This window comes from Eleutherodactylus coqui, chromosome 4 (assembly GCF_035609145.1).
Source record: "Eleutherodactylus coqui strain aEleCoq1 chromosome 4, aEleCoq1.hap1, whole genome shotgun sequence".
In the NCBI taxonomy this organism is placed as follows: domain Eukaryota; kingdom Metazoa; phylum Chordata; class Amphibia; order Anura; family Eleutherodactylidae; genus Eleutherodactylus; species Eleutherodactylus coqui.
The window spans coordinates 157,172,132-157,185,238 of record NC_089840.1 but is presented as its reverse complement, the minus strand read 5'-3'; the positions used below and the strand labels follow the sequence as shown (position 1 = coordinate 157,185,238).

At 42.5% G+C, this 13,107-nt stretch overlaps 1 protein-coding gene across 2 annotated transcripts in view; it reads left to right on the top strand.

Moving 5' to 3' along the window:
• The window catches only part of LOC136625814 (choline/ethanolaminephosphotransferase 1), a 349,399-nt gene extending 337,705 nt beyond the window's left edge, over nt 1–11,694 (top strand). For both annotated transcript variants that reach the window (XM_066600334.1, XM_066600333.1), the window contains one exon: nt 7,446–11,694. In XM_066600334.1, the coding sequence (XP_066456431.1) occupies nt 7,446–7,574 (129 nt within the window). In that variant the 3' untranslated portion in view covers nt 7,575–11,694. The remainder of the gene's footprint in view (nt 1–7,445) is intronic.
• The last annotated feature ends 1,413 nt before the right edge of the window (nt 11,695–13,107 follow it).

Below are 13,107 nucleotides of genomic sequence, written 5' to 3'. Positions count from 1 at the left end.
ATAATAATAACGGACGCCAGTGCCAAAGGGTGGGGGGCCCACCTTGAAGGGGGCCATAAACAGGGTACATGGGATCCTCATGAGAGATCCAGTTCGTCTAACTTTACAGAACTTAATGCGGTGTGGAAATCCCTACCTAGCCTGCAAACCGTTTTAGGGATGAAGCATGTGAGGATCTTTTCCGATAACATGACGGCAGTGTCACTCATTCTCCACCAGGGTACCACCAGGAATCCTTCTTCAGCACCTGGCGGGAAGGATCCTTCAGTGGGCGGAACTCACAACCAGGTCACTGTCTGCCTTCCACATAAAAGGAGCCGAGAATTCTGCCGCGGACTTTCTAAGCAGGAAAAAAGTGGACCCAGGAGAGTGGGAACTCCATCCCGAGGGGTTCAGCCGTCTCGTGACAAAATGGGGGGTACCCAAAATAGACCTGTTTGCGTCTAGCACAAATACCAAGTGCCGTCTTTTTTTTTTTTTTCCCCGAGGCTCGGAGAAACAAGCCTTAGTCACGGACGCCCTCTCACTCCTTGGTTTGAGACTTGGTGTACGCTTTTCCCCTTTACCGTTGATTCCGCTCTTTCTAAGGAAATTACTGTGGTCAAGCCTGTCAGTAATTTTAGTAGCGCCTTATTGGCCCAAAAGACCTTGGTTTCCTCTCCTGAGATCTCTGTCAGTGGGAGAGCCTTTCCATCTTCCGCCAAGACTGGACATACTGCTGCAGGGTCCTCTTCTCTACCCGGAGGTTCACAAGTACAGGCTTACGGCCTGGATCTTGAACAGGTAAAATTTTTAGAAAAGGGTCTATCGTCCAATATGATTGTCACTATTTATGAGAGCCTTAAACCCTCGACGAAAAAGATTTATTCCAAAGTCTGGAAAAAATTCTCGGAATGGATAGTTCAGGACATCCAGCAGTTAGACCAGCCAGATATCCGTTAAATCTTAGTTTTCCTTCAGGCGGGCCTGGATAAAGGGTTAAGTCTAGGGATGAGCGAGCGTACTCGGAAAAGCACTACTCGCTCGAGTAACTTGCTTTATCCGAGTATCGCTGTGCTCGTCCCTGAAGATTCGGGTGCCGGCACGGAGCGTGGAGCTGCAGGGGAGAGCGGGGAGATCTTTCTCTCCCTCTCTCCCGCCTGCTCTCCCCTGCTCCCCGCTGCGACTCACCTGTCAGCCGCAGCGGCACCCGAATCTTCAGGGATGAGCACAGCGATACTCGGATAAAGCAAATTACTCGAGCGAGTAGTGCTTTTTCGAGTACGCTTGCTCATCTCTAGTTAAGTCCAAATACCCTCAGGACTTAAGTCCAAGTGGCGGCTTTGGAGGCATTCTTTGATCTTGTGCTTGCCGAGCACAGGTGGATTAGAAGATTTCTTGGAGGGGCGGGTAGATTGCATCCATTTGCAAGGCTTACAGCACCCCCCTGGGATCTGACCATAGTCCTTCAGGCCTTCTGCAATCCCGTTTGAACCAATTAGAGACCTTTCCATCACCTTGCTGACGTATAAGGTAGCCCTACTTATGGCGGTCACGTCGGCTAGGCGCGTGGGTGAAATCCAGGCTCTTTCACTGAGGCCCCCATATATGACTATTCCCGACAAGATTGTATTCTCTTTAGACCCTTTCTTCCAACCTAAAGTCTTGTCAGATTTCCACAGAGGCCAGCCAATAGTAATTCCAGCCTTCTGCCAAAATTTTAAAAACAAAAAGGAGCAGAGGTTCCATAATCTTGACGTTAAAAGAGCAGTACTAGCGTACCTTGAGGTGACTGAAAGTTTCAGAAAGACTGATAAACCTGTCGTTCAGTTTCAGGGGCAGGCCAAAGGAAGGGCTGCTAGTAGAGATGCGATCACCCGGTGGCTCAGGAGAGCCGTCCAGGAGGCTTACAAGGCCAGGGGCATCCCTTCCCCAGAAGGATTGAAGGCCCACTCTACGCGAGCAGTGGCATCTTCCTTGGCAGAAAGAGCACACGCCTCAATCGAACAGATCTGTAACTTGGCCACGTGGACTTCTAGTCATACCTTTATTAAACACTACAGGCTGGACATTAAATCTACTCAGGATTCAACCTTCGGGACAAAGGTGCTACAAGCCGTAATCCCTCCCTAAAAAGCTCATGACAGTTATTTGGTATTCCTCAATCCGTATGCTGTCTTGATGTCGGAAGGAAAACGGGAATTTTTCTTACCGATAATTCCCTTTCTTGAAGGCATCATGACAGCATACGGGCTTTTTTCCCCCCTACCAACATGGTTATCCTTGTTTTGTTTAACACATGAGGTAATGTGTATGTTTAGGATTTTTTTTGTCCGAGGTGTGTGATGCCAATAAAAACACACCTTCTGGTTAAGTATTCTTTCACTGTGATTATTTGGAATGCACTGGTGTTGGTGGAGGGGAGGTGCCTTTTATGCTCTGCCTTTTCCTGTCCCTTCAGGTAAGCAGGTGAGCAACCTCCAAGCGTATGCTGTCATGATGCCTTCAAGAAAAGGAATTATCAGTAAAAAAAATTCCCTTTTTTTTGTACAGCACATATATGGATGAAGACTTTCACCCCAAAATGGATCCCCCCATCTGTCCCATGTTCAGAAACATACCAATTATGGCCCTAATCTTCTGTCTGGATGCACAACGGGGCCCAAACCAAACAAAGCATCAAACTTTAACTGTCTTTTAACTTTTACGTGATCTATTGGATAATGGCGATCACGTGACGAGAAACTGCTTACCGCGGCCCTTGGTCAGTACTACCTTTAGTAGCCAGGAGCAAGGACATTTTAAATTTCCTGGGCGCTCCCCAGTTTCTGTGCTTGCGTCTGTCGTTTTGGCAACGGGCGCATGCGCCAAAGCTGGGGAAAGGTCCATGGATAAGGATCCCGTCAGAGGACATCGCCGCAGGCCTTAGGTTAGCAATTTCACCTCCCCTCACGGTTCAGATCCGTAACGGGAGAGGAAATTTTTTTTAATTTTTAGATGATCACGTGACCAACAACCGCGTACTGCGACCTCCCGTGAGATCTCCAGGCTCTCGGCTACATTTAGTAGCCAGGTGCGGGGAGATTTTAAACTCCCCCAGCAATCTGTGGGTTTTGCGCATGCGTCCGTCACTTTGGCGATGGTTGCGTGCGCAGAAGCCATGTTAAGGTCCGCAGATAAATCCGGGGGCCTTAGGTACCTAATTTCATCTCCCCTCATGGATAACAGCGATCATGTGAGGGGAACCACATACAGCGGCTCCAAGTGACAAGTTTCTAAACTTTCTGGGCCTCCCGGCCCTCTGCACGTGCGTGGGACATAATGACGTCTAGCGCGCATGTGCAGACACCGGCATCAGGTCCTGCAGGACTAGAACACCGGGGGTCCTCGCAGAGGACAAGGGGAAGGATTCTCAGCTGCCCTTACGGATCCCATCCGTAAGGGGAGCTGAAACTTTTATTGACTTTCTGTTGACTTTAATGCAATCGTGGTCCCGCGGCCCGAGATGACAGCTCCAAGATGTCGGCTACCACAGGTAACCAACAGCATGGAGCTGTCACCTCCAGAGCCTGCAGGGTTTTAATCCCCAGAGGAAGCATGTTTTTACATCCTTGGGGATTGAAGCCCAGCAGGCCAGAAGCTAAAAAGGCAATGGGGTAGTCACTAAGGGTTTTAAATGAATTTCAGATGGAAACAAGTAAGCAATCAATCATGGATTTTTATTTTATAATAAAGTTGTCAAGATTTAATCACAGATCAAAATGCTAGTCTCTTTCAAACATTTACTTGGATCAGTGATTCTCACTGCCCTGCACTGTAGGTGTCTGTCTGTATTGCCAGTTTGAGCTGACAAATAGTGCAAACCAGTGCACACAACCCGAGAGATTACCCAGTACTGATGTGTTATAAGAGTATAATGTTTGGTATGGTTACAAGATTCGGTACAGAGTTTGGATATCGAACTCTTAATTGATGCTTTAGGACTTCATTCCTTTTTCTAGGTGGTTCATGGGGAAGTTACTAGAACATTAGTAAGAATCTGGCTTCTTGCGCAAATTAACACTATTAGAATTGTTTCCCATTGTAGTGGCAGTTGAGGTTTGGGGCCACTGCTTTATAGAAAAGAAGGTATGATTTAGTTGTATGATTTAGGCAATCAATAGCTTCTCTGCATCATGCACACCAGTGGTGAGGTTGGTGAGATTTTTGCTTTTGCGTGGTTTGGCGTTGACTACTTTGTTTAAAGGGTTTTCTGGGAGTGAATAAAAGATATTGGTACGGATAGGTTGACACCCCACCCCCTACAGTTTAGGATGAGCTAGGTTTGTTCTACACGAAAAGCACATTAGGTTTTGACAAGCAGAGCTTTTTCAACTTCAAACAGCTGGAGCTCCAGTTCTATCAGTTATAGCCTGTCGTCCTGTCAAAAGGGAGAAGAATACGTAGTTTAGTTCTTGTAATCAGAGAAAAATAGTATAGGAATTTGGTGTTTAATGTTAACATAGTATTCATACCACACGGTGAACACCTTAAAATAAATAAACTTTTTTTTTTCAATTGCCCAACAGCTAAAAATTAATTTAATACATTATATGTACCCAAAAAGGGTTCTTATAAAAAAAATAAGCTAACATAGCTGAATGAGACCCTAAAATTTGCTGGATGGCTTGTATCTGTTATAAGTTTTGACCGCTGGAACACAAAATGGAAAATGATTTACTGGTTCTTAAAGCTAAAATTACCTATGTCACTATGGGTTTAATGTGATTGTTCTCAGCAAGAGAAACGACGTAATCTTGTAGATATGATACCTTTTAATGGCTAACAAAAATACATGATGTAATAATAGCGAGCTTGTGAACCAACGCAGGGTTCTTCTTCAGGCTTATGGATTGGATCTGAAGAGGCATGGATATTTATACACATAACATACATACTTATGACAAGGCACAGATATGGATGTGATTGGTTCGCACTTAAAAGGAATTCTGCAACAGCAAACAAACTTTTTTTGTCGAGGCACTGATAGCGGAGTGAAAGTTTTATGGTCCCTAAATTACTGTTGGAGGGGGGGAGGTCAGCAGGCTTGAATTGCTACAAGAGGTACACAGACATTTTTAGCTAAACACTGATAAGAGAGTGAAAGTTTATGGTCCCTGAATTACTGTTGATGGGGGTCTTATCTGTATAATAAATGTCTCACACTTCCCATTCACGCATAAATCCTGGGGAATAATTTAACCCAGTATTCAGCATGTTCTGCATCAAATATTTTTAAATGATGCATCTGCACTATGCCAGTTATTGCATTGGCTGCCCATCCACTGCAGAACTAAATTTATACCCTTCACCCACAAAGCTCTCCATGGTGCCACAGCACAATACATCGCTTCCCTTCTGTCCGTTCATCACCCAGCCCGCATACTCGAACGCTAACGCACTCAGACTAAAAAAAAACCCTCAAATTTGAACCTCACATGCTCGCCTCCAGGACTTCACCAGAGCAGCACCCATCCTCTGGAAAGAACATCCCTGATGCACGAAATATCAGACGTGCCTTAAAAACGTACCTTTTCAGGGAGGCATACCAAATCTCCTGACCTAGTCCCGCTGCCCCTCCCCATGGCTCCTTAACCCCTTAACGACCAGCCCATAGTGTTTTTACGCCCTCCCGAAGTGGGCTTTATTCTCTGAGGACGTAAAAACATGTGTCCTGCAGAGAATAAAGCCCCTCGGGCTCTGGACGTGACAGCTCCATGCTGTCGGTGTCCGCAGGTAGCCGACAGCATGGAGCTGTCATCCCGGGCTGTACGGACCCCCCCCCCCCCCCCCCCCCGGGCATTGCGATCAGCGCTATCCAATGGATAGCGCCGATTACAAAAAAGTAAATAAAAGTTGAAAAAAAGTTACATATTCAGCTGCCCTGATGGATCGGATCCATCGGAGCAGCTGAAATTACACTCGGGTCCGGCACGCTGCTCCCCGCTCTCCCGATGCTCCGGGCCCCATAGCCATCCTTCTGCGCATGCGCGCCAGGCGGCATTACATCAGCCGCATGCGCAGAAGGCCCGGCGGCGCGGGAAATTTAAAATCTCCTGGCTCCCGGCTACCTACAGGAGATTTTACCCCTAGATAAATTCATTAAGGGGTCTACTTTTCAAAATGGGGTCACTTGTGAGCGTTCGCCATCATTTTGGTCACTCAATGGCTCTACAAGTGTGCAATAGGGCCTAAATCTCCTTCAAGCAAAATTTCTGTTCCGAAAGCCACCGGTTGCTCCTTTCATTTTGGGCCCCATTGTGCATACAGACGTAATACTAGGGCCACAATGGGTATGTTTCTGAGCACGGGACAAACAGGCTTATCCATTCTGGGGTGCAAATCCTCATTTTCATGTATACTATAGAAAAAATTCCTGTCTTTAAAATGACATATTTGCAAAAATATGAAATTTTAGTTTTTTCTAAATTGCATTGACTCCTAAAAAAACCTGTGGGGTTAAAACACTCATGACACCCCTCAGTGAATACGTTAAGGGGTGTAGTTTTTTAAATGGGGTCATTTGTGGGGGTATCTATCATTTTGACTCCTATGAACCTTTCCAATCTTGGCTTGGTGTAGGAAAACAAAGTGTTCCTCAAAATGCTGAAAAGTAATGTTACATTTGTACGTCTCCTAAATGGTTAAAAAAAACGAAAATTTTCCCGTGTGCCCAAAATAAAGTAAACGGATGGAAATATATATCTTAGCAAAAATTTCTATATTATGTTTGCACATATTTGAGATATTGCAGTTGGAAATGTGAAAAAATGACGACTTTTTTCAAAATTTTTCCAATTTTGGCGCTTTTAATAAATAAACACAAATTCTATCGGTCTTTTTTTTCCGCCTAAATGAAGTACAACATGTGGCGAAAAAACAATGTCAGAATCTCTTGGATATACAAAACCTTTCTGGTGTTTTTCCATGCTAAATTGACACGTGTCAGATTTGCAAAATTTGGCCTGGTCATTAAGGCGCAAACAGGCTTGGTCACTAAGGGGTTAAACCTTCCACCCTGCCTATCGCATACAGCCTCTACCCCTGCACCTCCTTACCGCTCCCACCTCGTTTGCTTCCTAATAACTGATTTATACATGTAATTCCCATACTGCCTGTGTTCCCCCATGCCTCAACCCACCCCCTTTTGTACCTCTTGTATCACTCGCACTCCGTTTGTTTCAAACTGATTGTATATGACATGTAATTGTTGTATTGTCTGTGTTCTCCCATGCTTGAAAGTTCGTGCTATACAAATAGATTATTGTTATATGAGACACAAATTCAAAATCTACTGTAAAAAAAAAAGTGACATTTCAGGAGAGTTGTTTGTTTTATGTGATTGTTGGGGGGTGGTGTAAAAGAAAAAAAGGCTACTACTTCTAGGTAGAATACAATGGTAATGCATTTATTTATCTTTCTTACAGGTATTTTCCCTGTTTGATTTGATTCGTTACAGCATAAGCGTCTGCAATCAAATAGCTTCTCATCTTCACATTGAAGTCTTCAGAATAAAGACACATGCTACACATTCTAATCGCCACTATGTGTCCTAAACTTTTAGGTTAAAAATGCATGTTTCAGAACAGGAAGAGGTGACAAAACAAATTTCGACATCTTAGAAATATATCCTTGAACTTGCCAAGTTCACACTTCTTTTCATGCTTAAAATGATGTTGCGTAAATATATTAAACCTCTGAAAGTATCCAGGCATGACAAAAATACTTTTGGCTATTGTCACTAGAAAGCTATTTAAAGCTTTCTAGTGACAAGTGTCCAGTATTTTAAATGTCAAGACCATTATTTAAAGAATATCTTCTCCCAAAAGTAAAAAGGTAGGTTTAGATATTTTTTTCCCCCCGTCTTCTCAAAGCAAGGCATGTGTACTTGTAGCGGAGCAGAGGGTGCTCTTTGTGATATCTCAATGTGTTATCTGTGGTTTTACACAGGACTACAGCTGCTGTATTATCTTAAGTATGAGAGTTGTCATGATCCAAACACAGATGAGTCAATGAAAATTTTTTATATATATATATAGTGTGTGTATATATTTTAATTGTCTGTATAGTCCACATTTCGGGAGATGGTAGAAAATGAGTTAGGCCTTTAGTGCCAGGTTCACTTCCTGCCAGATTGCTGTGATTTTTTTCCCTCCAATTTCATCTGAGCAACAACTGACCAGTGGGGTGTACAACAAATCCTTCTTCCTAGTTATTTGGATTTGACAGTATTCAAAGAAAACACTCCTGTACCATCCCTCAGAAAAAGTTATTCACAGTGATAATCATGCTAATTCAGTCCCAAAGTTATAACAAAGCACTATCCTCAGTTTTTAAGAAGAGTCTGGGTCTAGCCAACATATGGAGAGATTTTTTTTCTCAGTCACTTCTATGTGCTGTTACTAATGAACTGTCAGTTTATATTCTGTTCACGTGAGTGTATTGTCACCACATATTACACACGTGTATGTCCCGTGAGTGATACGGGGTGAATAGAGTCATTGATCCATACACACCTGTGTGTTCACAGTGCGTATCGATACGTAAGAGAAGTAAATTGCAGCATGCTCTGTTTCTCTATGTACACACACAACGTTAGCCCTATACCTAGTATGCGTCCATACGCAATGCATCTGTTCAGAGTGGGGAATTTAAAAAAAAAACAAAAAAACAGCGCATGTCCGTGTGCGAGTCATACACACCCATTCACAGTGCACTCGCAGCCCATATGCGGTCCCTGCCAGCTCCTGTCGGAATAGCGTATGTGTGAAGCGCTGATGGTCTACGGTTTATGCATATGCCTGTGTGAATGAGCCCTAAGGAAACTTTAGTTTGAGAAGCTTGATCAACTAGCAGGTTAAAAAATTGCCAATCCATGTGTACTTTTCCCAGCAAATATATTGTTTTATAAGCCTGATTATCTTAAAATAACTGCGGCCCAGCCTGTTGCACATACAGTACTGGCATTACTCCTATACGAAAACATGGCAACAACAGCATATATTAAATATGGAGTTCGGTCCAGGAGTAGTTTAACAGTGATTTATTTTCCATAATTTTGTCTCTGTATACCACCACAATGATTTGAAATCCATATGTGATTTGAAGCTACTTTCAGCTTTATTTTTTCACTTAAATATATGACAGCGAATTTCTTTGTTGTTACAATTAGCCGGTAAGCTGCCGTAGAGAAGAGAGAGGGGCTGAAGACTGAGTGCCCATTTACACAGAAGCTTGCCTGATCATGGGATTCTGAACTTTAATCATTCAGTGTGAATGCTGCCAGTGACTGAATGATGAATGATAATTTGTTTGATTATCTTTTGATCAGTTTAGGCATGCATAACAACTAAGTAATGATCAGTCTGTGTAAACTCGGCAGTCAGTCATCTGTGAATGATTGCCTATTTACTGTGAATGGGAGTCTGGTGGCTAGAACGATCTTTGGCCCACTCTGCCTCTGAGTGATGAGCACAAGAGCGATTATCACTGGGATGATTGTCTGGCGCTTCTACAATCATCTCGTGCAAAACGGCCCTAAGCCTTCAGTACAGCACACTGACAGATCTTTTATTGAGTTTTAAGGTCATATTACATCGGACAACTATTGGGCACTTTTTTCCTCATGCGCAGAAGAAAAATTGGAGGTCCAATTTTTTTTTCTTGAATTGCCTAGCAGAGATCAGTGAAAAATGAAGAGCACTCGGATGTTCTTCGTGTGTCTTCCCTTTTTTTTGCACACCCATTGACTTTGCACACACAGTGACTGTTGTCTAAGAAGCTAGACCAGAAAAGTTTTGGCTTTTTACAGTCAATGTAAATGCATGTTTCATTTAATGGGTCAATGTCCCTTTGTGTGCAGTAAATTGCAAGTATGGACAGAAAAACATAAAAATCACTCATGTGAATAAGCACTAAGGCTGTATGCACACAGGGCGATTGGTGTGCAATAAACCATATATTGAGAGTTTCCATGAACTACCACCAAATGCAAATTAATTTGGGGATAGTCTCCGTATGTTGTATCTTGTTAATTTCTCATGAAAGAACCAGGTAACAGGGCACATTGGACCATTAATCTCCTTATCAGTCAACCATAAAATTACTTTAGAACCTAGGAAAATGGAGAGACTATACGGAAAAAATAGCTGTAGTTCCAAAATACAGTCTATACTCAAGTATTAGCCGACCCAAGTATAAGCAGAGAATTAGTTTTGCCACAAAAAAATTGTAAAACTTATTGACTCGAGTATAAGCCTAGCTATACTAGAGTATATAGTAGTTAAAAAAAAAAATACTCCCCTATCAGCCAGCGTCTGTGTCCCCAGCGGTGCGTCCAGCTGTGCAGTCTTCTCCCCACTATCTTCTCCCTGGCTTGCTTTTGAAATCCCCGGCGTCAGCGCTGTGCTTCGACCAAGCACCGGCCAATCACAGCTGGCGCTCGATAAACCAATCACAGCCATTCAGAATGACATCACTGAATGGCTGTGATTGGTTTATCGAGCACCGTCCAATCACAGCGCTGACAGCGGGGATTTCAAAAGAAAGCCAGGGAACAGACAGCGGGGAAAAGACTGCAACAGCTGGCCACACCACTGGGGACACAGACGCTGGCTAATAGGTAAGTATTGAGGGGGGGGGTGTTACCTCACTCGATTATAAGCCGAGGGGGCTTTTCCAGCACATTTTTTTGTGTTGAAAAACTCTGCTTATACTAGTATAATATATATATAGTATATATTGTAATACTGCATATTTGTTAAATTTGAATTAAAGCAGGAGGTCTAAACTTCAATCACACTTTTGTTTCAAATCCATTGTGGTTGTGTACACAATGATTATCGTTCAAAATTTGTTCAAATGATGGCATATAAATGATAATTGTTGTGTGTAAATGCTATCATTGTCACTCTTCGACTGAATGATGATTTTAAGGTGAGCTTAAAATACATTGTTCAGCCAGTGAGTAGATGACACAGACCGCATGCTGTGTTCTGCACAGGAGCAGCTGATTACATTGTATTCAGCTGACAGCCCTTGAGTGAACAAAGGAGCTGATTGCAGAGCTCAGACCACCTTCTGTGTTTAGCAAGCAGCTCCTGCAGGCTCTTTTACATGCAAATGAAGCTAATCAAGTGCTAATAGGGATTAGTGCCCATTAGCACTTTATGCAAAATGATTCCTAGAACTGTCAATCTTTCAATCATTTGACAGATGGTCTTTGGCTGAATGATGATTTTAAAGGCTTATTTACATGCATTTACAGGCAATGATTATTGCTCATATGCCATCGTTTTAATGTATTTTGAGCGATAATTGTTGCGTGGGCCTTAACTGTAAGCTTCTATTCACCAATAAAAGAAGAAATACTTTTTATCTTTATTCCAAACCTCCTTTTACCATAGAATGAGTGATCACATTCAGGCTGACTATTCATAAAGTATATTCTCCCAGGAAACTGCTGATACCTGAATCTTAGGTAGATAATTTAATTATAGAATTCCAGGAATGTCTATTAAGCCTGCAGCTGTATACATTAGATATACATGTTTTGGATTTTTTCCTTTTAATGTCGTTCATTGCATTTTTGACAGTGCATATTCCTTTTACTGAGCTGAGTTTCCCAATCATACATACACACCAACTGTTAAATAAAGTTCCTTATACATTTTCAAATCATGAAGTGTTTTTGCTTATATTTCAAATCTGCCCTTTAAAACATGTATACAAATTAGCGTGTGTTATCCCCAAGTTATATTGTGTATTATTGGTTAATGCTGTTGAGAAAGGACAGGAACTGTGCTCAGGTACAGGAGCGCTCCTCCTAGCTCCATCTTTCTGTGAATTTTACTCCTTTTAAATTATCCCCACTGCTGCTATGTCCTTCTGTGACCGGTTTATGACAGCTACAAAGTGAGACTCCCTTTCAGTGTGTTTACTGCAGGGAAAATGTAATTTAAAATGCTTGATGTTCAAATTAATGACTTTTCACATTGTACTCATGAAACCGTGGTTAAATATGTACTAACACAAGGGTGCTGTCAGCTGCATATCACCAAACAAGAGAAAACATCTGCATACTGGCAGTGATATCAGAAGAACATCAGAAGTTGATTGGTTACAGATAGAGATGATCTGCAGACTGAGACAAAAGACTCAACTTAAAATCCACACTAGGAGTGGAGTAAAAGGATCACTTTGGGGAAGATGTAAGGCCGATTTGTACGGAGAAATGATCACTCAAAAATCGATAAAAAGCGATCGTTTGAGCAATAATCATTGCGTCTAACTGCACGGCTATCGTGCACTGCTAGTTGATCGTTAAATTCAGTCAAACCTAAAAATCGTTGTTTAGCCTTATCAGCAGTTCCCCACGGGTAGTGCTGATAGCACTGTTTCCCGCTGGAGAACAAAAGAACTGAAAGCAGATAAGTGCCCTCGGGCCTCTAACTGCTTTCAGCTAAGGCTTCATTTGCACACTAAATTGCTCTTAAGTAGCTACTTAATAGTTTATGCAAAATGATTGCTCAAAGCTGTCACTCAAACTGTCGTTTGAGCAATCATCACTGCGTGTAAATGGACCTTTAGTAAGGCATCTAGCACACTTTCCCGTGTGTGAGTTGGGCCCATCTCTCATCGGATATGGGCCTGTCTGTGTGCTGTCTGATTTATGGACAGGCAGCACGTTGAGATGTATTTGCAAGTCTTATTTTTCATCAGTGAAATGGACAAGAATATGACATGTAATGTGTTTTTATACGTACACGATCAGTAAACATGAAAACAAAAATTTCAGTGAGCACATCCTCACAGAGCTATGTGCTGTCCATTAATTAACACAGACTGCACACGGACCCAAATATGCAAGTGTGCTTGGGGATTAAGAGAAGCGAAGAATGAAGTCCATGAAAGCTCATTGTCAGTTACATTGATTGAATATACTTTAGAAACAGAACAGAAAAAAATAAAACCCTTGCGCTCTAGGCAAATGGTTAATCAAGGAGAAAATTAAGTGAACTTAGTTTGTAGAGGAGTTCATTGTGGGCTGGGACTCTTCTAAAATACAGACTAGCCTGTAATAAATCCAAG